The 27306-nt window shown below is 41.5% G+C and overlaps 2 protein-coding genes and 1 long non-coding RNA gene across 3 annotated transcripts in view; 1 reads left to right on the forward strand and 2 right to left on the reverse strand.

Annotated features, from left to right (window-relative positions):
• Window positions 1-13436, forward strand: part of LOC148123672 (uncharacterized) — a 127379-nt gene extending 113943 nt beyond the window's left edge. The window contains exon 3 of the long non-coding RNA XR_015740595.1: window positions 12861-13436. This is a non-coding gene — a long non-coding RNA (uncharacterized LOC148123672). The remainder of the gene's footprint in view (window positions 1-12860) is intronic.
• The window catches only part of LOC148123673 (vomeronasal type-2 receptor 26-like), a 128075-nt gene extending 100879 nt beyond the window's left edge, over window positions 1-27196 (reverse strand). The window contains exon 1 of the mRNA XM_087919076.1: window positions 26908-27196. Within this exon, the coding sequence (XP_087775202.1) occupies window positions 26908-27147 (240 nt within the window). The 5' untranslated portion in view covers window positions 27148-27196. The remainder of the gene's footprint in view (window positions 1-26907) is intronic.
• LOC148123670 (vomeronasal type-2 receptor 26-like) overlaps window positions 1-27306 on the reverse strand; it is a 211190-nt gene that overhangs the window by 168804 nt on the left and 15080 nt on the right. The window lies entirely within an intron of this gene.

Consider the following 27306-nt stretch of genomic DNA (forward strand, 5'->3'; position numbering starts at 1 on the left):
GGCTACAGACGCTTCTAACTTTTGAACCAGACCGCTTTCTCTGGCTGCGGATCAGCGTTTGCTCTTTTTGATCGCTCGTTTGTCGGCTGACCGCTCTCTCTGGCTGCGGATCAGCGTTTCCCTTATCGCCAGCCGATCGCTCTCTCTGGGCTGCGGATCGGTGGCTAGTGACTCAGCGGTTGCATGGTGCTTCTGGTAGCTATCCCACCCTCGTCGCCAGTGTTAAGTTTGAGCAATGAGAGGCTGAACCAGAGCATGAGTGCAACAGTACTTTATTTTACAATAAAGGGCTGACCGTGCTTGCCACGCCTGGAACTGGCTCGCAGCAATCAGCAACCGGTTGGACCCCGCAGCCTGCTTTTATAGCTGGCTGCTGGAGAGAACCAACCAATGGGAATGGGGGAATAACGCCCACACAAAGTGAGTGGACCTGAGTGAGAACTCCTAGAGTCCTCAGGACATAACACAGCTTAAAAATATACTGAAGCTTTTTACAGCCTTATGTAGATATATATAGTACCAAAAAAAGATAATGGTACAAAATCATCTAAGAAGTTAGATTATGAATGGAATTGATAGGCACATTCACAGAGCAATACTGAATTCTTTTTCTGAAATTTATTCCTCAATTTAAAAAACCGGAATATATGAATTCAGTATTGGGCACTGCTAGTGTAGCTATTCAAGAGAATGTAGTGTCAAGGTTAGCAAAAATGATAAAGCAACATATAGATTTAAATTTTAAAACCAGAAATATTTTTGTTGGCATCCACATAAAGAAAGGGAGTCCAAAACATATTTAATGTTATGCGTGTTAACATTGACTAGAATTATGTTTGAACAACAGTGGAAAAACGAAGAGATCCTCATAGATGAAAATGAAATAAAAAAATTACAATGTGCAGAAATGGATAGAGATAAGAGGTAGAAATTAGGCGGAGAATGATCGTTGAATTATGAATTAATTTAATTAAAGTATGAATTAAATACAGAAGGTTGATAATTATAAACATGTTGATATAATTAACAAAATTAGAAATAAGTCAATACAAAGAAATTTAAGTAATTTTTCTGTTACACTGCTGTACTTATTGATATTTGTTTCTGCTTTGCTTTTTCATTCATGAAATATTTTATAATACTTTATGAGTATAATAGAATTCTAGAGGTAAGGTAAAGTAAGGATATATTGTTATAGAATAGATTGGTGATGATGAAATGAACATTATAAAGTAGATTAAGTAAAAATGAAGATTTGCTTGCATAAAATGATGTAATATTAGTAGTCTAGTAAGTAATTGATAATAGTAATAATCTAAATCAGGGGTGTCCAACCTTTCACCTTCCCTGGGCCACATTAGAAGATGAAAATTTGGTTTGGGCCGCACATAAAATAAAATAACAGTAACAATACCCAATCATCCCCCAAAACCATAGAAAACATAGTTAACATATTAAATTTATTTGGAAATAAAGTTAGTGAGATGTTTTTATTATTAATTATTAATTATTTATTTGAAATTATTTATTTTTTATCATTGTTTTTTTTATCACAGTTTATTTTCCGGCCAAATTTTGCGGGGAGCTCGCCTGCCTCACGCCTACCTCTCCTCCTGCAAATAGCCCGGCTGGATGAGGCAGGACTGGAAGGCAGAAGCAGCAGCAGCGGCGGGGGCAGAAGCAGCGGCGGGGAAGGCTTCTGCCTCCACCGCCGCTGCTGCTTCTGCCCCGCCGCCGCTTCTTCCCCTACCCCCTCTGCTGCTTCTGCCGCCGCCGTTTCTGCCCCGCACCATCCCCGCCGCCGCCACCGCTTCTGCCGCCGCTTCTGCCACCGCCGCTTCTTCCCCGCCCCGCTGCTGCTTCTGCCGCCACCGTTTCTGCCCCGCCACCATCCCGCCGCTGTCCCCGCTTCTGCCCCGCTTCTGCCACCGCCGCCGCTTCTTCCCCGCCCCGCTGCTGCTTCTGCCGCCGCCGTTTCTGCTCCCGCCACCATCCCGCTGCCGCCGCTTCTTCCCCCCGCTGCTGCTGCTTCTGCCGCTGCCATTTCTGCCCCGCCACCATCCCCGCCGCCACCACTTCTACCCCCGCCACGGGGCAGCGGCGGCGGGGGCAGAAGCAGCAGCGATGGCAGGGCAGAAGTGGCGGGGGTGGCGGCGGGGGCAGAAGCGGCGGGGGTGGCGGCGGGGGTGGCGGCGGGGCAGAAGCAGCGGGGGCAGAAGCAGCAGCAGTGGCAGGGCAGAAGCAGCGGGGGTGACGGCGGGGCAGAAGCGGCGGGGGTGGCGGTGGGGCAGAAGCGGCGGGGGTGGCGGCGGGGCAGAAGTGGCGGCGGCGGGGGCAGCAGTGGCGGCAGGGGCAGAAGCAGCAGTGGTGGCAGTAACAGCAGGAGGTGGCGTTCTGACGGCGCCCGCCTTTTCTCTTGCTGCTTGGCCTGGCGCTCGCCTCGCCCCGCCTCGCGCCTGCCTCTCTTCCTCCTTCTCGCTGGCTGTGGCACGATGGTTGGGGTGGGCATTGGGCCGCATTACGAGGCGACCTGGGCCACATGCGGCCCGTGGGCCGCGGGTTGGACAAGCCTGATCTAAATATATATAGTGGATTTATGATATAGGGATTGATGCAAATTGGAAGGGAAAGACTGCAGAGATTGTACATAAGTAATTTGTACCAACCAACACACTGTATGTAACTGAAGATGGTTTATGTTTTAGGTTTGTTTTGCTTATGTATAAAAAAAATAAAACACTTTTATTTTTTAAAAAATTCCATTTATGTATGCATGCATGCAACTTCTTGTTACATTGATGTTGCTATATATTGGTTTAAGCAGAAACAGATAAAGTATAACATCAATCTAACAAGAAGTTGCCTACCTCATATTTTATTTATGTATTTATTTATTTTTTAGTATCTGTTTTTGTTTTTATTAATCATAATTTGAATTGCACCCTTTTCAGAGAAGAAAAAGAGGAGTAAGGGGAATGAGTACTAATGAGTAGTTGTGTTCATTTTCCCCACAACAACAACAACCCTGTGAGGTGAGTTGGGCTGAGAGAGAATGACTGGCCCAAAGTTACCCAGATGGCTTTCATTTCATCTGTAGAGGAGGTGGTGTTGCTATCTTCTATAAAATGTCTAAAAACATCCAAGTTTCCCAAGAGCTTGCTCTTCCTGAGACCATCGTCTATGAACTGTCCTTAAATATCACATTTCGATTCTTACCATGTTACAGAGCCCCAGATTATGACATCAAACATGTAAACAAGCTAAATTCACTACTAACATGGGCAACATCCTTCCCACATGTTTTATCTTTCTTGGTGACTTCAATCTACCTCATATTAACTGGATCCTTAAGGAATGTACAACTGAACGCACACATGCAACCTTCTACAATGCAGTAACAAATCTGGGACTGGAACAACTAGGGGCTTAGAGAGTGGCCCAAGGTTACCCAGATGGCTTTCATGATCAAGGCGGGACTTGAACTCACAGCCTCTTGCTTTCTAGCTCAGGGGCTTAACCAGTAGACCAAATTGGCTCCCTTAGATACTTATCAAGCTTGGCACAATCCTTCATCCAGTGCATCATTAATGTTCTTATATGAGATACTATAATTTATCAAATCCTAAAACCAGATAGTTTTCTACTGCTTTTTATTCATACAGTTCTTTTTAGGAGGAAATCAGAAATATTTTTTTCTGGAAATTTGGAAATGTTTAAATAAGGTCAAAGTATATTTGCATGAGAATTGTTATAAATCTTATATGATAGCGATTTCTCAACTCTATTATATTAATGACAACATAGAAAAATTGATGAATTATGACAAAATGTTATATCTTCCCAATTTTATGGCAAAGATTAAAAAAACTAAATATTATTTGAGTATCATTTTTAAATCAGTTTTTATCCACTTAATTATCATACCACACAGCCCTCACTTAACTGGGTTTCTGATCACATCACAAAATTGTTTATTACTCTTTCCTGAGATCGAGTTATATTAGCAGTATTTCCATAATGTATTTAGGAAATGAAATAATATGTGAGGGTGGCTTGCATAGAGTACATAAGTTATATCCCCCCCTTTCCCACAACCCATTTAGAAAGGGCCGTGATAGGAGGGAATGACTTTTGGGGGGATGAGGAGAGATTCTGCCTGGGGAAGAACCAGATAAGAGGAGGAAACCTACAGCTGCATTAAAAAAGGGTCGGTGGGAGATTGGTACTTTCTGTCTCCCAAAATCCTGGCAGTGCAGCATTACAGGGAAGTGGGCCTAGCTCAGGTTTCCTGTCTGGGCTTCCTGGGAGAGGATTACCCTTACCATTTTCTTCTTCAGAAATCCATGTTTCTGATAACCAACTTGTTGCTTTCAGGGAGTTCATAAATCTCCTTTTTTCTGTTGTTCAACTATATTTTGTCAAAATCTATATTGTCGGGTTATGATTTTTGTGAACTTTTTTCATTCACTTGTAAGATAGTCTTAACACCTATTTTCCTAATCAAGCATGTCTGTAAATTAGGCAACTACAGAAGACAGATTCAAATGTGAAAAAGCATCTGGGATAAGAAACAAAGTTTTCTGCTTTAAAAATTGCTGCATGTTCCCATTCTAGTTCCATCCTTTCCTAGAGAAGAATGAGTTTATAAATATTTCAGACCTTCAATTCTACATGGACCCAAATGGAGAGGTAGCAGCAGATGTGACCATTTCGGCTCCTTGGTTCTTTACAAGAAGACTCCCAGGGAAGACTGTGGCATATTTTAAAAGAAACAGACTTTCTATCAACCAAGATGCTCTTTCACAGCTAAAGGTGCTCAACAAGGTAGGAGAAAGTTTGATGTCTTTCCTCTGTTTTCCAAAGCCTGAGGTCCCATTTCAAGAGGGCTGATGCTATTCCTCAAAGGTGGTTGACCTTCACTGAGAATTGAATCTGGGCAATAGAAACCGGATTTTTTCCCTTGGGCTGCTTGGGAGGCTTCGATATTGTTCCATTTTGTGGACCACGTACAATTAAGGTGAGAAACCCACAAGGGCTGGGAAATGTGTCCCTAGTAGCTTCTGGTTGTTTACTCCTTGTGCCCAGAAGAGCAACGAAGGCGGCAATTCTGCTGACCGGGGCCTCAATTTAGGCTTCGTCTGTATCGGATGGGATTGAATTGTGATTGGATGGAGATCCTTTTGGTCCCATTGGGGGAAAGAAGCTTCCTCTCATCCTGCTTGGGGAAAAGTGTCCCCTGAAGGGGCAGCTCCATAATCTGGGAGGCTCTTAAGGAGGCCAGACCTGGCCAGAGCTCTCCATGCCTCCCTTTCACCCTCCCTGGGATGGAGCAATGGGCCTTCTGCTCCTAGGAAGCAGCTCCAAGGCTTTCAGTTCACCTGAAATTATCAAGATTGTTCTGATATCACACCTTCAAATTATGGGTGTAAGAAGAGGGGAGAAATGCGTGTTAATGGGGTCATGAGAAGGAACCAACTGGTTATCACTTAATGCTGAAATCTTTTCTCAGTTCCATCCAGGGGTGGGATTCAAATTTTGTAACAACTGGTTCTGTGGGTGTGGCTTAATTTGTGGGTGTGGCTTGGTGGTCACGTGACCAGATGGGCATGTCTTGTTGGCCATATGACTGGGTGGGCAGGACCAGGTGGCCATGTGACTGGCAAACCAAATACAAGTGGTCCTCACTACATGGCCAATTGCTTGAATTGTTGTTCTAATTTATGACTGATCTCCTCAGAGCTCCTTGACCTGTTTTTGGAGTTTTGACAACCATACACACACACACACACACACACACACACACACACACAGCCTTCTAACCCTTGCAGTCCAGCCCTAGATTCCTGCTTTAAAGAGTCTTCTGAAACCAGGGTTTATGTCCTTCCTTCTTCTCCCTTTTTTCTCTTTCCCTCCCTCCCTCCTTCCATGTATTTATCTATCCATTCGTATATCTCATTCACTTTCTCAATTCTCCGTCTCTTCCTTTCTTTTTCTTTTTGTCCCTTCCTGCCATCTCTCCCTTTCTTTGTCTATCCCTTTTCTTCCTTTTGCTTCCTTTCTCTCTTTTCTTTCTTTCTCTTTCTCTTTTCTTTCTTGTCTCTCTCTTCCACTCTCATTCCCTCTTTTTGTCTCTTTCCCTCTCTTTCTCTCTTTCTTTCTCCCCTCTCTGTTTCTCTCTGTCTGTCTCTCTCTCTGCCTCTTTCCCTATCTTCCTCCTCCCCCCACCCACTTTGTGTGTCTGTGTGTGTGTGTAAAAGAGAGGCATGGATAAGTCTGACCAGGTCTGGTCTCTTTAAGAACCTCCCCAATTATGAACCGGCCCTTTCAGGGGACACTTTTTCCCAAGCAGGACGAAGCTTCTCTCCCAATGGGACCAAAAGGACCTCCACCCAATCATGATTCAAATTCATCTGAATTCAGACCCTGGTCAACAGAATTCCCTTGTTCTTTGCTAGTTTGGGCACAAGGAGCAAACCAAGCTCCTTGGTGACACATTCCCCAGCCCTTGTGGGTTTCTCACCAGCTTTAAGGAGATACTAAACAATAGATGGTTCATAAAATGGATCAGTGCGAGAAGATAAGGGTGACGGTAGGAGATAGTGAAGTGGCTGGGTCCCTATCTTCCCCTCTCTCTCCCCCACTCTGTCTCTCTCTCTCTCTCTCTCTCTCTCTCTCTCTCTCTCTCTCTCTCTCTCTCTCTCTGTGTGTGTGTGTATCTCAAAGTCACAGCTGGGCCAAGCCAGCAAGCCCTCCTTGGTGCTCTTTGCTAGGTCGGATGGCCTGGAGCGGCTGAGATCCCAGTGAGCATTGCACCACAGGTTCACCTGATCTCCCACTTCTTTGGTGTTGGCTTTACGGAGCCATGGGGTGAGGCCTGGGCTGACATGTGACAGCAGTGCCTTTAGCTGCACTCACTTGTAAGAGTCCAAATAATCTGGCAAAGACACCGGAGTCGCTCAGGTAGACTTCCCCCCTCCACAGTCCTCCTCCTGCAGAAAACGGCCATTCCCTGAGTTAAGAAGGCAAGGAGTGGTGCCTCCCTGGTTGTCCCCCCACACCTATATCCCCCACCGGCACAGCCCAGCAGCTGCGGTGAATCCCAGCTAAATTTCACTGTACCGGAGGACAGGTGGAGAGGCTCGTGTTCTCCTGATGCTGGGAAAGCAAGAGAGTCTTTCCCAGCACAGTGAAAAGTTTGCAACTTCCCCTCCAATAGGGAAACGGGCGGCTCTGGGTGGCAGAGAAGCAGCCCGCTTGAATCCTGTTTCTCTCTGCCACCTGGAACTGTGCTGGGAAAGACTCTCTTGCTCTCCCAGCAGTAGGAGAACTCGAGCCTCTCCACATGTCTTCCAGTACAGTGAAATGTAGCTCAGGTCCCCACCAGTCTGCATCTCTCCCCCCTGCCTGGATTCACCGCAGCTGCTGGGCCTTACCTGCTGGGGGTGAGGGCGGCAGGTGGTGGCAGCAAAAGGCAAGTGGGAGGGGGTAAAAGTGACCGGCAGTGGCAGGTTGGTGACTGGGCTCTGGAGCTAGCAGAGCCTCCCTCACCCAGGGAGATCAGGCAGGGCCACAGCAGAAGGCATGCAGCAATGGCTAGCCTGGCAAGTGGGCAAAAGCAGGCTGCAGGCGATGCTGCGCATGCACGAAAAGGACTGGCTGGGCACAGAGGGGAGGGGCAGGAGAAGAGGGGCAGGGCCAGCCAGTGGTGCGATTTGCTGGTTCTCTGAACTGTGCAGAATCATAACAACCGGTTCTATAGAACTGGACAGAACCAGTAGAATCTCACCCCTGGTTCCATCTCTCCAGACTTTTCTATTTAATATAGTCCTTAATAATTTAATAAAATAATTTAATAAAATAAAAACATGGCATTTCACATCATTCTAGCATTTTTAGGGAGAGGATCAGGCAAACAGGCTGGTGTTTGGTTCCCACAGCTTCCTCCTGACCTCTTTTCCTACTCATTCTCTGACACCTACCCACATGTTTAGCTGCTGTCAATTGGAACAAGTACATCAATCATTTTTTATATGGTGTCATGTTCAGTATCTGTTGCTAAAAAGCTGAATTCCTCTGAATTTTACAGAGGTCTCTTTAGCAATATTTATTGAAAGGGGAGGGAACTACAAGAATTTCAGTCATTCAACAATTCCCCATTTTGAAACAGAGATATCATTTTCTTCGACTCCTGCATACTATCTAAATGGAAATCAAATAAAAGAAACATTAACAATTCTTCCATTATGATAATGATGCTATATCTCATGTTTTTACATTTGAGTTTTCACAAAGAGAAAAAAACTACAAATAAAATATCTTTTTTGAAAGTAGCGTAATCCCGGGTTACATTCTTCGTACAGACACAAATTCAGGTTCATGCTCATTTTTATATTCTATTCCATATCTTATTACTATTTTACATTTTCTGCATAGCTTCTCCCCTCTTTTAATTTTCTCAATTTTATTATAATTATCTCATCTCAATTCAAATCATTGTATTTATATTTTTTATCTGTCCTGTTTCAATTATCTATTATCTTTTCTCATTAAACAAAATTTCTCCTGTAGTTACTGATTGGAGTATGACGCCTTTATATCTTTTCCCTAAAGTTGTAACATTCAATATAATACATAACTTCCATTCAAATTCTGCTTGGTACATTCTTAAAATACACACTGTATTCTTAAAAAAAGAAAAAATTATAAATGTATATAATTAAAACAACTCCAATTCAATTCTATCATTAATATTAATATTCATTAAAATCTTACCTTCTTTAACATTACTTTTCTATTAAATATCGTACTTCTATGGGAACAATTATAAGCTTTCCATAATTAATTCCCCCTCCTTTCACTTATATTTTATAAAACATTAATTAATTAAAATGTTCCCATTCCTTCCTAATTCAATTTTCTCATTTATATTTTATTTCACTTATTTTATTCACAAACATTTCACTAAATTACACTAACTATTTTATCCCTCATTTTAATCATAAGTTGTTTCCAATTTTCTAAAGTTATTTCTATTACTAATATAACAGTACAATCTTATGTACCTTTACAGGATCGCTTTTTCAGTTAGATTTTCACCCATGATCTCTAAATAGGTCCTGTTTCTCTATATCTTTTTTCGGTCCTTTGTAACTTCTTATCCTTTCCTTCTTCCCTCACTTCTTCTCTCTCCCTTTTTTGACCCCTTGTCTCTCTACCTCTATTTCTCTTTTGTATTCCCTTTTCTGTTGCTTTCCAATATTATACTTATTTTTCGAATTATTTTTCTTTTCTTTGGTTGTTTTTTAAAGTCTTAAATTCTCCATTCTATATCCCCCCTTTCTTTTTTCTTCCCCACATAAAATTACTTGTTTATTAAAGATGGCTTCTTCTTTGTCCCCGTCTTCTTGTTTTGCAGTTGTTTCTTGTTGTTTCTCATAGTTCCAAATCTCCATTTCTAAGAATTGACAAACAAAGCCAAAAGAACCCTTCCCTTCTTGTGCATCTCCTTTGTACTTTTTAAGTTCCATTTTCAATTCATCCAGAAGTGGTGCCATTGTATAAATTTTTAAACAACCACCTGATTGATTTTAGTCATTCAAATATAATAACCAAGAATCCAAAGATCACCAAATAATCTAAATACACGCAAGCTGGTTTTTTTTTTTTTTTGCTCTTTTTTTTCACTTTCTCTTCCTGGGGTTACTATTTAGTTGCAAAGTTTCAGTTAAAATGTATCTTTTAGAAGTCTTGTTGAAGTTTTACTGTAGATTCTTTTTAATTCCAGGCAGTCTCCTCCCTCTTCCAGATCCTGCCTTTATTCTTTTTCTCTCCCTTTCTGCTTATAAAAAAGAAAGTTTTTAATGTCCAGAAATTTTTATTATCCCTTTGGCATTTTGTTTTATTTTCAGCTTAATTGCCTATTGATGTCAAAACAGATTTTTCCGATTTCTTATTTAAGTCTCTTAGTTGTCAGTATAGGGAAGGAGAGAGAAGAAAAAAGAAGCCAAACCTTTCCCCTTTCACTTTCCTTCACTGCTTCCAACTCTTTTTTGGGAGCGATGTTGTTTTTGTAAGTTTAAATTCCAGGGTATCTTGGTTGTTGCTTTTACAATTTAACCCAGTCAGCCAAAACTTTCACTTCTTATCTTCCTCCTGCACATTCTTTTCCGGTCAAGTTGTTCTTTGTGGTGGCCATTTCTGACCACCGCTGCCACCGCCGTCGGGAAAGGGAGTAAAGGCCAGCTGGGGAGGAGAGATGCAGGATTCTCTCCTGAACCCTGCTGGCAATCTCCCCCCTCTTCACCACCTCTACGGGGTGGCTTAGCCCCAAAACCAGCCGGCTCAGGGCACTCCAGAGGCGAGCCCAGACAGAAACCATGCACGATCGCAGATTTCTGCCTGTCGCCGAAGCCCTTCAAACCGGAAGTCCAATGCCCAGTCAGTTCTTATCGTGCATGTGTGGCATCACCTGCAGCCTGCTTTTGCCCACTCACCAGGCCAGCCATTGCTGCATGCCTTCCGCTGTGGCCCTACCTGATCTCCCTGGGTGAGTGAGGCTCTGCAAGCTCCGGGGCCCAGATGCCTACCTGCCACTACCAGTCATCTTTACCCCCCACCCCACTTGCTTTTGTTGTTCCCACCCGCCACCCTAACCCCCAGCAGATAAGGCCCAGCAGCTGTGGTGAATCCAGGCGGGGGTTGAGATGCAGACTGGTGGGGACCAGAGCTACATTTCGCTGTACTGGAAGACATGTGGAGAGTCTCGTGTCCTCCTACTGCTGAGAAAGCAAGAGAGTCTTTCCCGGCACAGCTCCAGGTGGCAGAGAGAAACAGGATTCAAGCAGGCTACTTCTCTGCCACCTAGAGCTGCCCGTTTTCCTATTGGAGAGGAAGTTGCAAACTTTTCGCTGTGCCGGGAAAGACTCTCTTGCTTTCCCAGCAGCAGGAGAACATGAGCCTCTCTACATGGGATTAGCTGGGATTCACGCAGCTGCTGGACCCTGCCAGTGGTGAGGCAGAGGTGTGGGGGAGGGAGTCCAGAGACCATGGCCCATTTGTCTACCATCCCTTCCCTCTCCCACCTGCAGCCCCATTGTTGGACCCAGAATAAACACCCCTGGTTGGCCCTGCCACGTCTACCCGGTTGCACCCTTGTAGGCAACAGGCATTGTCATTTCAAAGTTGAGGGAGAATTTGGGGGAGGAGGTGGAGGGTCCTGCAGTGGCTGGTACAGGAGCACCATTGAGAAGCAGGGAAGTGGCCTTCTAGTGGTCCAACCTGGTGTTCAGGCTGGAGGCGGGCCACGGGAAGTCAGACCACCGAGGGAAAGGGGGATTGCCAGGTGGAGCTGCCCTCTCCTAGAAGAATGGGAACCATTGGGGTAGTCCTAGGAATTGGGTGAGTTGGGCCGCCGCTCCTTGCCTTCTTAGCTCAGGGAATGGCCACTTTCTGCAGGAGGGGGACTGCAGAGGGGGCAGGTCTACCTGAGTGACTCCTCCGGTGTCTTCGCCAGATTATTTGGACACATACAAGTGAGCGCAGTTAAAGGCACTGCTGTTGCATGTGAGCTCAGGCCTCAATCCGTGGCTCCGTAAAGCCAACACCAAAGAAGTGGGCAATCAGGTGAACCTGTGGTGCAGTTCTCACTCAGATCTCGGCCACTCCAGGCTGTCCAACCTCAAAGCCCTTTAGGAGCTGCCGTTCCCAGGTTTCTACTCGCCTGTGCTTGGTTGCCCCCTCTTCACCTTGATGAAGCAGATGGCCCTGCCCCTCACCCTCCCCTCTCTCACCTGGCCTAGGAAGGTGAGGGTGAAGGTGGGGGATAGCGAAGCAGCCAGGTCCCTATCTTCCCGATTCTCTCTCCCACTCTGTGTGTGTGTCTCCCTGAAAGCCGCGGAATGGCAACCAGCAAGCTCTCCTTGGCGCTCTTTGTTACATATTTCATTTCTTGTTTTTGGAATCCAGACTGGCTCAAGAACGATCGCTAGACCGTGGTGGAAGCATCCCTTCGGGTGACACTTCTCCTCCTCCTCCTCCCCCTCCTCCTCTCATAACCGGCGGTTGTGGCAGGGTCGGGAGGGTGGACGTGCATAGGGAGATTCTCCTCAAGCAAATGCCAAAGCACAGCAAAACCGAGTATGGGGTGGGTGGCTGCTCACTTGAGGAGTGAGCGTCTCCCCACACAACTGCACCCTCCTGATCCATCCACAGCTGCCGGGTGCAAGAGGAGGAGGGAGGAGGAGGAGGAGGGTCGCCCAAATGGACGCTTCCACTGCGGTCTGGCAATCGTTGTTCAGCCAGTCTGGATTTGAAAAAGAAGAAATGAAAGAAGTAGCGAAGAGCACCAAGGAGAGCTTGCTGGCTTGAGGGAGACGCACACACATTCACAGATACACACACACACACATACAGAGGGGGGAGAGAGAGGGGAAGATAGGGACCCGGCTGCTTCACTATCCCCCACCGTCACCCTTACCTTCTCGTACTGCTCCATTTTGTGAACCATCTATGGTTGAGTATCTCCTTCAAACTGGTGAGAAACCCACATGGGCTGGAGAAGCAAAAGGAAGAAAAGGGATAGACAGAGAAAGGGAGAGATGGAAGGAAGGGACAAAAAGAAAAAGAAAGAAAGGGACAGAGAATGGAGAAAGTGAATGATATATATGAATGGATATATGGAAGGAGGGAGGGAGGGAGAGAGAGAAAAGGAGAGGAAGGAAGGACACAAACCCTGGCTTCAGAAGACTCTTTGAAGCAATGCAACAATCTCGGGCTGGTCTGCAAGGGTTTTCTGAGGTCATCTAGTCCAAGCCCCTGCTCCAGCAGGTGATCCTTACAGAACTAAAGAATAGCAGGGTCAGAAGGCTGTGTGACCATTTGTGTTTGTGTGTTTGTGTTTATGGTTGTCAAAACTCCAAACACAGGTCAAGGAGTTCTGGGGAGATCAGTCATAAATTAGAACACTTGCTAAGCAACTGGCCATTAAGTGAGGACCACTTGTATTTGGTTTGCCAGTCATATGGCCAACAAGACATGCCCATCTGGTCACATGGCCACCAAGCCACACCCATAAATTAAGCCACACCCCCAGAACTGGTTGTTACAAAATTTGAATCCCACCCCTGGAATAAACTGAGAAAAGATTTCAGCATTAAGTGATAACCATCCGGTTCCTTCTCATGACCCCATTAACACGCATTTCTCCCCTCTTCTTATACCCATAATTTGAAGGTGTGATATCAGAACAATCTTGATAATTTCAGGTGAACTGAAAGCCTTGGAGCTGCTTCCTAGGAGCAGAAGGCCCATTGCTCCATCCCAGGGAGGGTGAAAGGGAGGCATGGAGAGCTCTGGCCAGGTCTGGCCTCCTTAAGAGCCTCCCAGATTATGGAGCTTCCCCTTCAGGGGACACTTTTCCCCAAGCAGGACGAAGCTTCTCTCCCAATGGGACCACCCAATCATGATTCAAATTCATCTGAATTCAGGCCCTGGTCAACAGAATTCCCTTTTTTTCTTTGCTATTTTGGGCACAAGTAGTAAACAACCAGAAGCTACCAGCGACACATTCCCCAGCCCTTGTGGGTTTCTCACCCGTTTGATGGAGACCCTTAATTGTACGGGGTACACAAAATGGAACAATATTGAAGCCTCCTAAGCAGCCTAAGGGAAAAAATCTGTTTTCTACTGCCCAGATTCAGTTCTCGGTGAAGGTCAACCACCTTTGGGGAATAGCATCAGCCCTCTTGAAATGGGACCTCAGGCTTTGGAAAACAGAGAAGACGGCAAAACTTTCTCCTACCTTGTTGAGCAGCTTTAGCCATTGTTGAAAGGCTGGAAAATGCTTTTCTTCTGAGGGCTCGATTTTCCTGCTGGGAGAGCTCCAGTGCAAGTACAAAGACAACTGCTTGGAAGCTGGTTTATTTTTCAGGAAGGCAAGAGATAGCAAGAAGTCTGCGTTCCTGGGGCTAGCCATCTTTGTATAATAAACCCCTGATTTTTATACCTTTTCTCCTTTTGTGTGTGTGTGCTTGTGTTTGTATTTCTTAATGTTTTCAATCCGGTTGGGGGTTGTCTTCATTTCCGCCGGAGGGTAAACTCCGCAGGGTGGTTTGATTGGATTATCAGTTTCGTCCTAATGTTTTCTTATATTTGTTTGGTGGCAATCTCCTGTCTGTCTCCTTTGCAATATATTTTGTGTCTATTTGTTTTGCTGATTTGTCATGACCTGTTGTTTGTAAGGGATTTCTTTTTCTTGTTTCCCTAGCTTTCTTAATTACTTGGCTTTTGTCTAGGGGGCTTCTTTCAATGCCTTTTATTAAATCTCTTTTCCTATGCAAGTTTGTTTTATGGCTGGCCTGATGTTCCCTTTGGGCTTTTCCTGCTTGGGTGTCACCACTGTCCTCATGAAGTTCCCTTTCCACACCATAAAAGAACATCTTGCCTGATAGAAAGTCTGTTTCTTTTAAAATACGCCAGAGTCTCTTCCCTGGGATTATTCCTGGGAAGAACCAAGTAGCCCAAAATGCCCAGATCTGCTGCTACCTCTCCATTTGGGTCCATGTAGAGTTGAATGTCTGAAATATTGACAAACTCATTCTTCTCCAGGAAAGGATGAAACTAGAATGGGAACATGCAGCAATTTTAAAAGCAGAAAACTTTGTTTCTTATCCCAGACGCTTTTTCACATTTGAATCTGTCTTCTGTAGTTGCCTAATTTACAGACATGCTTGATTAGGAAAATAGGTGTTAAGAATATCTTACAAGTGAATGAAAAAAGTTCACAAAAATTTGTTGATCATATCCGAACAATATAGATTTTAACAAAATATAGTTGAACAACAGAAAAAAGGAGATTTATGAACTCCCTGAAAGCAACAGGTTGCTTATTAGAAACATCAATTTGTCAAGAAGAAAATTGTCAGAGTAATCCTCTCACAGGAAGCCCAGACAGGAAACCTGAGCTAAGCCCACTTCGCTGTAATGCTGCACTGACAGGATTTGGGGAGTCAGAAAGTACAAATCTCCCACCAACCCGTTTTTTATGCAGCTGTAGGTGTCCTCCTCTTATCTGAACTGATTTTAAAATGGTACTCAAATAATCTTTAGTTTTTTTAATCTTTGTCATGAAAGTGGGAAGATACAACATTTTGTCGTTAAGTCAGCAATTTTTCTATGTTTTCATTAATATAATAGGGTTGATAAACTGCTATTATACAAGATTTATAACAATTCTCAGGCAAATATACTTTTATGTTATTTAAACATTACCAACTTTCCAGAAATATATTTATGATTTCCTCCTAGAAACAACTGTTTGACTAAAAAGCAGTAGAAAACTATTTGGGTTTTAGCATTTGATAAATTATAGTATCTCATACAAACATCTTAATGATGAAGGATTCTGTGAAGGTTGATAAGTATGTAAGGGAGCCAGTTTGGTCTACTGGTGAAGCCCCCAAAGTAGAAACCAAGAGGCTGTGAGTTCAAGATCTGCCTAAGTCATGAAGCAGACTGGGGGATTGGGGGCCAGTCTCTCAGCCCAACTCAACTCACAGGGTTGCTGTTTTGGGGAAAATGAACACACAACTACTCATTGGTACTCAGCCCCCATGGCTTCTGCAGGGAAGGGCTTTTAAGGATGGGGGATGAGTTAGTGCACTTAGTGAACTCAAACAAGGTCTCAAAGATCTGGAAATCCAACAAGGTGGGGCTGATCTTCCCAAGAATGTTGATTTGAGCTGCCTTTAGAGCAACGAGATATTTATATCGAATAACCGGGCCAAAAGTCCAAAGGGAATTAATCTCCGAGAGCTGCAATGGAGTTCCCAGAGCCGTTTCAGGGGGCCGATACAAAGAAAGAGCGCCTGCGCTGAGACTGGGGCCCTGTGGGCAAGCGGCCACTTGAACTGCAGCTAATGGCCTGCTATGCTGCATCTCCTATCAGGACTCAGGGATTCACTTTGTGACGCCTCTCTTAATAAAATATCCGGGAGATTCGGAACTCTTTTATGTGCAACTGCAGTTCTCAGATCAATAGGAAGGAGTTTCTCTGAATGGGGCCAAATTCTGTTCTGATGTAAAATGGATAGGTTGAAGGAGGAACCTGTGTTGGAGACATTTGCCATCTTGAATTATTTGTACATGAATATATATTGATGAAAAAAATCTCAAAATCGTGCCTGACTGCAACCTGAAACTGAGTCTTCAGAGAAGACGAGGAGGAGATTATGAGAGCAGCTTCTCCAACTTACAAAATCTCTCAGTTGGACAAGGGAGGATTCAACACTCTTCCAATGACGGAAAGAGGTGTTGGGAGTTAAAACCCTCCCCTCTCCTAGGAAAATGAAATATTTTAGGATATACTAAAAAGGCAGAATATTTCCCCTAAAAAGAAAAGTAGAAACTCAGAGAGCTTGAAACTCAGCCCCCCTCCCACATTTGCTAATGGACCATTACTCTGGTCTAGGCCACTCTATTTTACGTAACAAAGTTCTACTCCAGGTAAAGCTATATAGGAATTGCCCAAAGCCCTTTCATTACATCACCATCCAACCAGGCTCAACCAAGCCTGGGACTCAGGACAGCCTGCAGAGTTGGCCCTGCATGGCCCCATGGGAGTCTGATAACCGATCAGAATACAAGCTCAGATTCAAATCCCAACAGAGGGCATAAAACAATTGAACTCTCAGCGTCTCAGCCCTTCTTTCCTCAACCAAGCCACATGCTCCTGTCCACGATTAAACCATTTTCCAAGCAGTGACCATGTTTCCAGCGTCTTTCCTCCCCACTTGGAACTGAACCCAGAAGGAGATTTCTTCCAACAGAGGCTAGACAGAAACTTCAGATCTGCTCCCTGTTATTCCGGAGCGTCAGACAGGAGCAATTAGATGGTGCAAATCTCTTGATCTTTTGCAGCACAAGAAGGTTAAGATGTTCCCCTCCTTCTCCTTTGGGCTCCTTCTCCAAAGGATCTCAGATTAATGGATCCCTATCAGGACCCCCCATACCTGCCATGGCTGCAGCCTCGGAGGCCCCAACCGCTTTTCTCCCTCCTTCCTTCCCCTCCTCGATCTGGAGGAATAAGCGGCATTCATGGCCTGGGCGAAAGTCTGAATGATACTGTAGCAATGAGGGTTATTTATGATCCGTTTCCTATTCCTTTTCTCCTGGGTCTCCAGTGGGGCTTTCTGGGTGCATCTTTTCCGGCCTTTGACAGAAAAGACATGCTTGGAAAGGGAACAGCGGAAATAATGATCTTGAAACTGATCTTCCACAAAGAAATGGGGTTCAAAGGCAGCATCTGTTGGCCTTTGTTTTTGCAGATAACGAAAATTCGTAATACTATGGATGTATTTGAGAAGTATGAGCTTGGTTATTGTATTCCTTCCAAAATTTGTGAGGATCCAGACTTTCCCTTCAATGGCTCTTGGCAAATGCATAAGTGCTTCATGGAAAAGAATAACTCTGTCCCAGATGGGAATATATTCTATGAAGTGAACAAAGACATTGATGTCTCCACTTAGAAAGGGCCTCCCTGAGGGGTGCTGTTTGTCCAGTTGCTGAAAATCGTTGTGAGAAAATGGGGAGAGGGGAGGAGCTGGCGCCGTGATGGTATGGCTTGCAATCGAGCTCTACGATTGCAGCCGATATCTTCGCTCCTGGCCGGTCCAAACGGACCTAAACCATCCCCTAGGGATGGTTATCGTGAGGGGTATACCCTGTGGATCCCAGGGACACTGCAAAGTCCCTGGATGACCCAGGAGAAGTCCCTTTTGCTGGCAGCGGAGAGGCAGCCCCCAAGCTGCTGAAGTCGGGGCAGCTCCGGAAAGGAAGAGGCTGAAAGTGAAAGTATGTCTGCTGGGTGAGAAACTTTTTTTTTTCAATATTTTGAGGCTTGAAAGGACACTTTCATTGCTAGAAGAAATCTGTATGATTTTTGACAAAACTGAATAAGCGGCGTTTTTTAAGGGAGACGTCAAAGCGAGGCTTTATTTTTTTTATTTTTATTTTTTTGCTACCGGACTTCATTGTTACTTAATAGCATATATATATAAATGCTTAGCCGATGAACAACACCAAAAAACCGAACTACACACTCTCACCAACGTACTTACAGCCAATGGATTCCAAAGAAAGAAGATTACCCACCTAATCCAAAAAGAAGCCCCTACCAAAATCCAAGACAGAGAACAAGAAAACGGAAAAGCCCTCCTCCCATATATAAAAGGCACTACAGACAAAATTAGCAAGATCCTCCAAAAACACAACATCAAAACAGCATTCTGCACAAACAAAAAAATATCCACCATCCTAAGAAACCCCAAAGACAAAATCGAATTAGAAAACCAAGGAGTATACGAAATCCCCTGCACTGCCTGCCCTAACACATACATTGGACAAACTAACAGAAGAATAAGTGCACGCATTGAAGAACATAAGAACTCAATCAAAAAAGAAGAAACGACCTCTTCCCTGGTCCAACACCTCAAAGCCACAGGACATGAAATTGATTTTAAAAATGCCAGAACTATCGCCAAAACCGAACACTTCAACAGCAGAATAATCAGAGAAGCCATAGAAATAGAAAAACGCCCACACAGCATGAACAAACGAGATGACACCTCCCGCCTTCCAGCCATTTGGAAACCCGCCCTCATGAACAGGCAGTACCTAACATGAAGAAGGACACTGGACCCACACCCATGAGAGCCACACAAGATGCCACCACCACACTTCCATGTAGAAAACAGACTCCCACCCATTCAGAAAATGAGAAACGACCATGGACCAGAAGCTGCACTGCAGCTGCATCACTACCCACTTCAAACCCCTCTGAGCCATACATGAAGCAAACTGACACCCACTATGAAGATGCAGCAGGACCACGAACTAGAAGCCAAACAGCAAGATCACAACTCTCCAGCTCAAATCCCCAGCAACTAAAACTCAACCTGAGCACAACCAAGCCCCTCCTGAACAGAACACGCCTCCAACCAATCAGAACACGGCTAACCCCCAACCAATCAGAACACAGCCAAACCCCTACCAATGAGAACACCCCCACCCAATCAGAACACAGCCAAGCCCCCACCCAATCAAGTTCCACCCCACTGGCAGTTAAAAGGAGGAAGCAGCTGCAATCTCCATTACTCTGAGAAGCACAGAGCTGGAGACAGAAGCCTGAAGATGATGAATGAGACTTCATCGAAACGTTGCCTAGATACTTCGAATCTTACGCGGAGAAAACCCGAACAACCAAAGATCTACATATAAATACCCAGAACCTCAGAAAACATATATATATATATATATATATATATATATATATATATATATATATATATATATATATATATATATATATATATTCCTATTCTCCCTTTGGATTTTCTAATTATTTTTTTTTTAGACTAGAGGCTCCCTTTGGTTATCTCTTTTTTTGTATATATATGTATATATTTCTTGTGTGTTTTTTTGTACTTCAATTATGCTGTTCTGAGAGGAGAGGGAAAAGTGAGAACTAAGAAACTTTGTAACACTGCCAACTAGAGGCTTGAAAATATCTTACCTGAAGTGGAGAGAACTGTGAAAGACTCCTTCTCAAGGACATTCTAATTTGATAAGATAGAGGGAAGAGCGCAGTAGAATATTATTACAGGTGCTCTTCTGGATTTCTATCAACAATTAAATATCTATGGCTTGGCTTTGAAGCTTGTGGGAAAGGGAAGAGAGTCATAACAAGAGCCTTGGACAACTAAACAGTGTGTTGTTTTTCTTTTCTCTTTCTAACCTTTTTTTAGTTTCGCTACCCCCCCCCCCACCAGCATTATTGTAAATTTTTATTTTAGCAAGGTCTTTATTTTTACTTTTTATTTTCAAGGGGAAGCTTTAGAATTTTTCATTTTCATTTTTATTTTTTTCCTTCTTCATTGCGATTTTTGCTTTTTCTATTTATGCTCTTGGATTATTTTGGTTTTCTTTTTTCTTTCTTTTTTCTAATTGAGATTTTTTGGCTGGATTAAGGTGTGAAGAACCTGAGGAAATCTTTTTTTTTTTTTTGCTTTGTCCTTTTTTATTATTATTATTATTGGGTCTTCTTTTTTATTTTTTATGGTGGACTATTTTATAATTGGACTAGGGTCAGGAAGAACCTGAAGAATTTTTTCTCTTTTCTTTTTTTCTTCTCTCTCTTTTATTATTGGGCTTTTTACTATTGGACTTTCCCATTCTGGATTATAATTGGCTACTTTCCTAATTGGATTAAAATTTGAAAGAACTTGAAGATTTTGAACCATTTAAAATGAGTAGGAAACTCATACCTCCAGGTGCCTCTGTGTCTACTTCTGCCTCCCTACCATCTGGAGGACAACGTTCGATTCAGGTAATGTTAAAGCAAGACAAAGAACAAGAAAAAGTAATCTTACAGATGATTATGCAAGGAATCCAAGACCTTAAGATAAAAACAGACACCATTGAACAAAGAACAGGGAAGACTGATGAAAAAGTGGAAAATATCCAACAGATGATGGTGAAGTACGATGAGAGACTCCAAAAAGTTGAAGAAGAGGGTAAACGAAGAGAAGAGAAGATTGGAAATATTGATAGCAGACTAACAGTGATTGAACAAGAAAAAAGTGGGATGCTGAAGTGGGAGATGGAGAGGTCAGAATTCTATCACAGATTTCAAAATATAGAGGAAGAAAAAGGGCAAGATTTGGCTGCGATTATGATAGAAATCTTGGCTGATGTTTTGGAAATAACAGAGGAAAAGATGATGGATGGAGTAGATGAGATATACCGAGTTTTTACAAGATATGCGATGAGAAATAATTTACCCAGAGAATATTAGATTTACTAAAAAATCCATCAAGACACAAATTTTACAAGCGGCAAGAGAGAAGACGTTGAAATACAAAGGCAAAGAAATCTTGGTCTTAAAACAAATACCCAGAAGAGTGAGAGAGATGAGAAGAGAATATCGATTTCTGACCAAAATGCTATTGAAAAAGGAGGTGAATTACAGATGGCTGATCCCAGAAGGATTGATGTTTACATGGCAAGAACAGAGACACAGAATTGATTCAATTGAGAAAGCAGAACTTTTTTATGCAGAATTTTTTGGAAGGAGAGAAGAAGAGGCAGAAAAAGAGATTTCATTAATTGAATTTCAAGAGGAACAAATGGAGATTGAAAAAGAAGAAGGCGCAGTAGGTAGACAGGTAGATATTAAAGACCAACGTGAACCAATATCTATGAGAGCGGCTAAACCTAAATATAAAATATAACCATGGAAGAGAAAAAACTGATTACAATGAATATAAATGGACTGAATTCAGCTGCTAAGAGAAGGAAGATCTTTCATAAATTAGGGAAATTAAAATTTGACATAATTTGTTTACAAGAAGTACACATTAAAAAGCAACACGAACAATTGTTAGTACAACCAAAATTAGGGAAATTATTTACTTCTCTGACTCAATGTAAGAAAAGAGGAGTGGTTTTATATATTAAAGAGGCCACCCCAGCAAAATTGATTTATGCTGATGAAGATGGAAGAATATTAATGGTGGAAATAATGGACCATAATATAAAGATACTCTTGACTGCAATTTACGCTCCAAATGATAAACAAGAAGAATTCTATAAAAAATTACATATGAAAATGACTGGACTGGACTACGCTAATATAATTATGATGGGAGATTTTAATGGAATTGTGGACAACAAACTGGACTATATAGCAACAACAGCAAAGCACAATAGAAAGATTCTTCCTAAATCTTTTTTTAAAATGACAGATGAACTAATTTTAAAAGATATATGGAGAGAAAGAAATGCTAAAACCAAACAATATACTTTCTATTCAAATAAACATTTATCATGGTCCAGATTAGATATGATTTGGATTTCAACAAAATTAATATCCCGTGTTCAAGAAATAAACATTGAAACAAGTACTTGGGCAGACCATAACCCATTGACAATTAAATGGAAGGGACAAAAAAAAAAGATCGAGATGGACGTTAAATAATACTATTTTAAAGGAGAAGGACTTTATACAATGGATCGAGAAAGAACTGGCCTTTTTTTAAAAAGAAAATAGAAAAGAAGATACTTCAATACAAAATGTTTGGGATACAATGAAGGCATATGCTAGAGGCTTGATAATAGACTGCATAAGAAAAAAGAACATTAGGAAAAGGCAAGCCACTAAAGCCTTGGAAGATGAGTATAAAAGACTTGAAAAAGAACTACAGAAAACGCCACAGAAAAAAGATATCAAACTGAAACTGGACATAACTAAACATAAAATGGACTTAATAGAGAAAGAAGAACTGGCACAGAAAATTAGGAATGCTAAACAGAATTACTTTGAAGATGCAAATAAGCCAGGTAGATGGTTAGCATACAAAATGAGAAAGGAGAAAGAGTCAAGGAAAATATCGCAGCTAATAGATGACCAAGGTCAAGTTTGTTATGGCAATAAAGAGAAAAAGGAAATTATTCGAGATTTCTACAGACAACTATACAAGAAAGAGAATATTGATGAGGAAAAAGTCAAACAGTACTTGCAGAATGCAAACTTACCTAAGATATCCAAAGAGACTGAAGAAATGTTAGAAAGTAATATAACAATGATGGAATTAAGCCAAGCACTTAAGAAACAAAATAATGGGAAAGCACCAGGTCCAGATCGGCTGCCTGCAGAATTCTACAAAATATGACAAGGATCACTGAGCATTCCACTGTTAGAAGTTATGAATGAAGCTATGTCAAAGAAGATGATACCTAAAACATGGTCAGAGGCTTATATTACACTTATTCCAAAAGAGGAGGCTGATCCACTGCAAATTAAGAATTATAGACCGATTTCTTTATTAAATGTAGACTATAAAATCTTTGCTTCAATATTAGCAGAAAGACTTAAAAATATTTGAATAATTTTATCCATCCAGACCAAAATGGATTTTTGCCAAAGAGGCAAATTATAGACAATATGAGAGTAATTCTGGACACTTTGGAATATTATGAGGCGCATCCTGAAAAGCAAATGGCTCTGATATTCTTAGACACCCAAAAGGCATTTGATAATGTGAACTGGAGATTTATGTTACTCTTATTGGAACAGATGGGTTTTTCTAGAAGATTTATTCAAGCAATAGAAGCAATTTACCATGAGCAAACAGCAAAGGTAATGATGGAGGGAGAATTTACAGACTCGATTAACATAAGAAAAGGCACAAGACAAGGATGTCCCCTTTCTCCTTTGCTATTTGTATTGACTCTGGAAGTGTTGAACAGAAACATTAGAGAAGATAAAACTATAAAAGGAATGAAAATTAAAAAGGAAGAATTTAAATTACAAGCCTTCGTGGATGACTTAGTCTTTATTTTGGAAGATCCTGTAGAAATGGCTTTGAAGCTATTGGAAAAGATAGAGACATATGGTGAGGTGGCTGGTTTGAAAATAAATAAAGATAAAACAAAGATTTTGTCAAAGAACATGCTACTAAGACAAAGAGAAGAATTGGCAGATCTGTTGAAAATCCAAGTTACAAATAAGGTTAAGTATTTGGGGATATATTTGACATCAAGATGTAGTACATTAAAAGAGAACAATTATATTAAACTTAAACAACAGATAGCCCTAGATTTGAAGAAATGGGAAAATCTACAACTGTCATTAATAGGGAGGATCTCAACAATCAAGACGAATATTTTACCCAGAATCTTATTTTTGTTTCAAACAATACCAATTAGGCTCCGGAAAGACTATTTTGAGGATTTAAATAAAATTGTGTTGAAGTATATATGGCAAGGCAAGAAAGCGAGGATAAAGCTAAAGCTTTTGCAAGATGCTAGAACTAGAGGAGGTTTTGGCCTGCCTAATTGGGAGCTGTACTACCAAGCTGCAAATTTGATGTGGGTTAAGGAATGGATAACATTAAGGAAGACTAGATTGTTGACATTAGAAGGTCATGATTTGTTGTTGGGCTGGCATGCTTTTTTATGGTACAAGGGAACTAAAACACAGGGCTATTTTCGAAGACATCATATACGGGAGTCTTTGTGGTTAAATTGGGAGAAGAATGTTATTTGAAAATTCCAGTTTGGTTATCGACGATAGAAGCATTTTCCTATCCTATAATTTACAAGAAGGAACAAACAGTTAGATATGGGGAATTATTAGATGAAGGTGAACTTAAATCGATACAAAATCTAGAGGAACAAGGATAAAGATGAATTGGTTTTCATATGTGCAAATACACTCAAGGGATGATGAAGATTCCAAAACAGAGGGATTTTATGATAAACAGACTGATTTAGATAAGATTTTGACAGGTACTGATTAAAAGGTGATTAAAAAACTATATGGTTATTTATTGGAAATTAAGCTAGAGGAAGAACAAGTTAAAGAAACTATGATTGCTTGGGGGAGGAATTTTGGATATGGGATTGATTTAGAGAAATGGCAGAAACTATGGTCGCAAAATTATAAAATGACAGTGTCTACAGCTTACAATGAAAATCTGTATAAGATGTTTTACAGGTAGCATTTTCCCCCGACAAGGATAGCAAGAATGTTCAAGAATAAATCTGAAAAATGTTGGAAATGTCATCAGATACCTGGTTCATATTACCATATGTGGTGGACTTGTGAGGACGCTAGAAAATACTGGACTAAAACCCGCATGTGGTTGGAAAAAATGACAAAGAAACACATAGATTTGAAACCGGAGCTCTTTTTATTGGGAATCCTACCAGATGTATACAGTAAAGATTTGAAATATTTGATTGTAAATGTATTAACTGCGGCTAGAATTGTATTTGCTAAAAATTGGAAAAATGAGAAAATTCCATTGCAGGAAGAAATTATTAAGAAAATATTGGAATGTGCTGAGATGAGTAGATTGACATTTGAAATTAGAGAGCAAGAAGATAAATAATTTTATAAAATTTGGGACCTTTTCTATCAATGGTTGGATGATGAAATACAACAATAGAATACTTAGAATGTTAGATAATAAGGAATATCTTTGTTTTTTCTTTTATTTTTGCTATTTGACACTATATCTATAAAGTGTTTTTTCTAGGATAGAATTGGTATGATTATATGATTTGTTATAGAATAAATTACCTAAATTATAGTTATCTCATAAAGTATGAATGAATAAAAGTATAGTCGAATGATTTTTTTTTTAAATAATGATATGAGGATATATAAGTTAGGATTGATAATAAGAGTTATTATGTAACATAACTGTAATTGAGACTACGAAATGAATGCACAAAACTGATGAACCAACCAACACACTGTATATAAGTACGGAAGAGAGCGGATGCTTTTATGTTTTGTCTGTTTTTGTTTGTTTGTTAAAAAAACCAATAAAACTGTTCTCAAAAAAAAAATCGTTGTGAGAAAACCACACAAATTCCATTCCTGACAAGCATCAGAGTGAAAGTCCTCATGAAATTCTCTCCACTTTCTGTGTCTGAAGCAAAGAGGCCAATCAGGGTCCATCTGAAATGGAGGAGCAGCTGGACAATTGCTGGGCACTGGATCCCTTCTTTGGGGAGCATCTGGTGGAAAAAGGGGAATCTCCTTTTATCACTCAGAGCCTCTGAAGGAACTCCAGCAGTGATCTGAAAAAGTAATGAAGAATGCTGTGTTACAATGTGGTCCAGATAAACTCCAAAATAATACTTATTGACAAACCCAATTTTGTTTTGATGAATATATAAGAATAGTTTGTTCCTTCTATTCTGGACTAGCAGGCTCGTAGCCTGCAAATCTGATTGGCCCGCTGAAAGCCGATCGTGATTGGTCGCCATAGACTGATGCGATTGGCCAGTAAACGGGCTGCCGCGATTGGCCCTGCCAAGAGCGGCAAACTCAAATCGCCTTCATTGGCTGCCTAGCCTCAGCCAGCCCTATATAAGGGGCTGCTGCAGCTGGGGTTAGTTGCTCAGATCTGAAGTCACAAATAAAGAGATGTTGTTGCTATCTGAGTCTTGCCTCCGTTCTTGAACCGTCCTCCCAGATTTAACACCTTCGTCACAGTTTAAAATATTTAAGACAGAATATTAACAAGATTGTCTATAAAAATGGAACGCAAAATCATATTAAATAAAAAACAATAAAAAATGCAATGTAAATTTCTGTGTCACCCATACAATTCCAACCATTAGATTCAAATTAGCAGATGTTAGATAAAATGTCTGGATCTAAGATATAGGGCTGTATTATATGCTATTTTTGAGTACTAAAACCTCTTTCTCAGCTTCTATATTCCAAATTCTTTGTGAAGCAATTTTTCAGCTTCTTTTCTAGATGTACAAGAGACTAAGAGACCACAACTGCTAACAGAAATTGACAGTTGTACAATCCAATCCAATTAATTGAAATTTTTTCTGTCTTGGGACTATATGTGTTTCATCACTTTAATTTTAACCCAATAATAATATACCCTGAATTTATAGAAAGCAGAAATTGTGTAAATTAACAATTATCTATGAGGGCAGGAGCTGAACTCCTTTTATCCATCCCAAAGATACTCTTCTTGGTCTGAATATTTTTTATACATAGACAGGACTATTGCCAACTTGATTCCAATTGGATAAGGCAGATATTATTGATATGTGAAAATGAATATGCTAACGGAGGACCTCAAAACCTGGATAGTTTTTCAATAGTAGAATATTCAATAGAATATCCTCTACAGGGACCTTATGGCTCTTCAGGTCTTTAATGGTGAACTTGAAGATGAACATAATATGCTAAGACAGAGTTGTTATGTTCCCTAATATTCTGAAAAACAGCTCTTGAATTCTATGAAGATATTGGATCTTCATAGATCCAATACCAACCACCCCACTCACCTTAGATAGAGAAAAACACACACAAACCTGTGGGACTTTGTAGGTGCCTCCAAATGTTGACATCTGGATGGAGATGTCCCTGGCAGCTGCATCAATCAGAGCCAGGAGGTTCTCCTTCCTCCCACAGCCGTAGTTGGGGACATTGCCTTCTCCAGTGGAGAGCATGTCCAGCAAGGTATCTGAAGTGCGGAAGGTGCTTATATAGTTGTCATGCATGTTGTAACCAAGTGTGAGATTGTGCAGGAGCTGGGAATTCTTGCTGACCATTTGAATGGCAAAAATTAATTGTTGGGTAGTTTTTAAATCAGAAATCTCCCTATTGTAGAAATAATGTCCATGTTATAGTGATCAGCAACAACAAATACTTTTAAAATATATAATCCTTCACAAACCTGCTCAGCCTTAGACCAACATTGATCCAAATCC

Source organism: Pseudonaja textilis, unplaced genomic scaffold (genome assembly GCF_049901715.1).
Source record: "Pseudonaja textilis isolate UNSWEBS1 unplaced genomic scaffold, rPseTex1.2 PTEXSCF25, whole genome shotgun sequence".
NCBI classification, from domain to species: domain Eukaryota; kingdom Metazoa; phylum Chordata; class Lepidosauria; order Squamata; family Elapidae; genus Pseudonaja; species Pseudonaja textilis.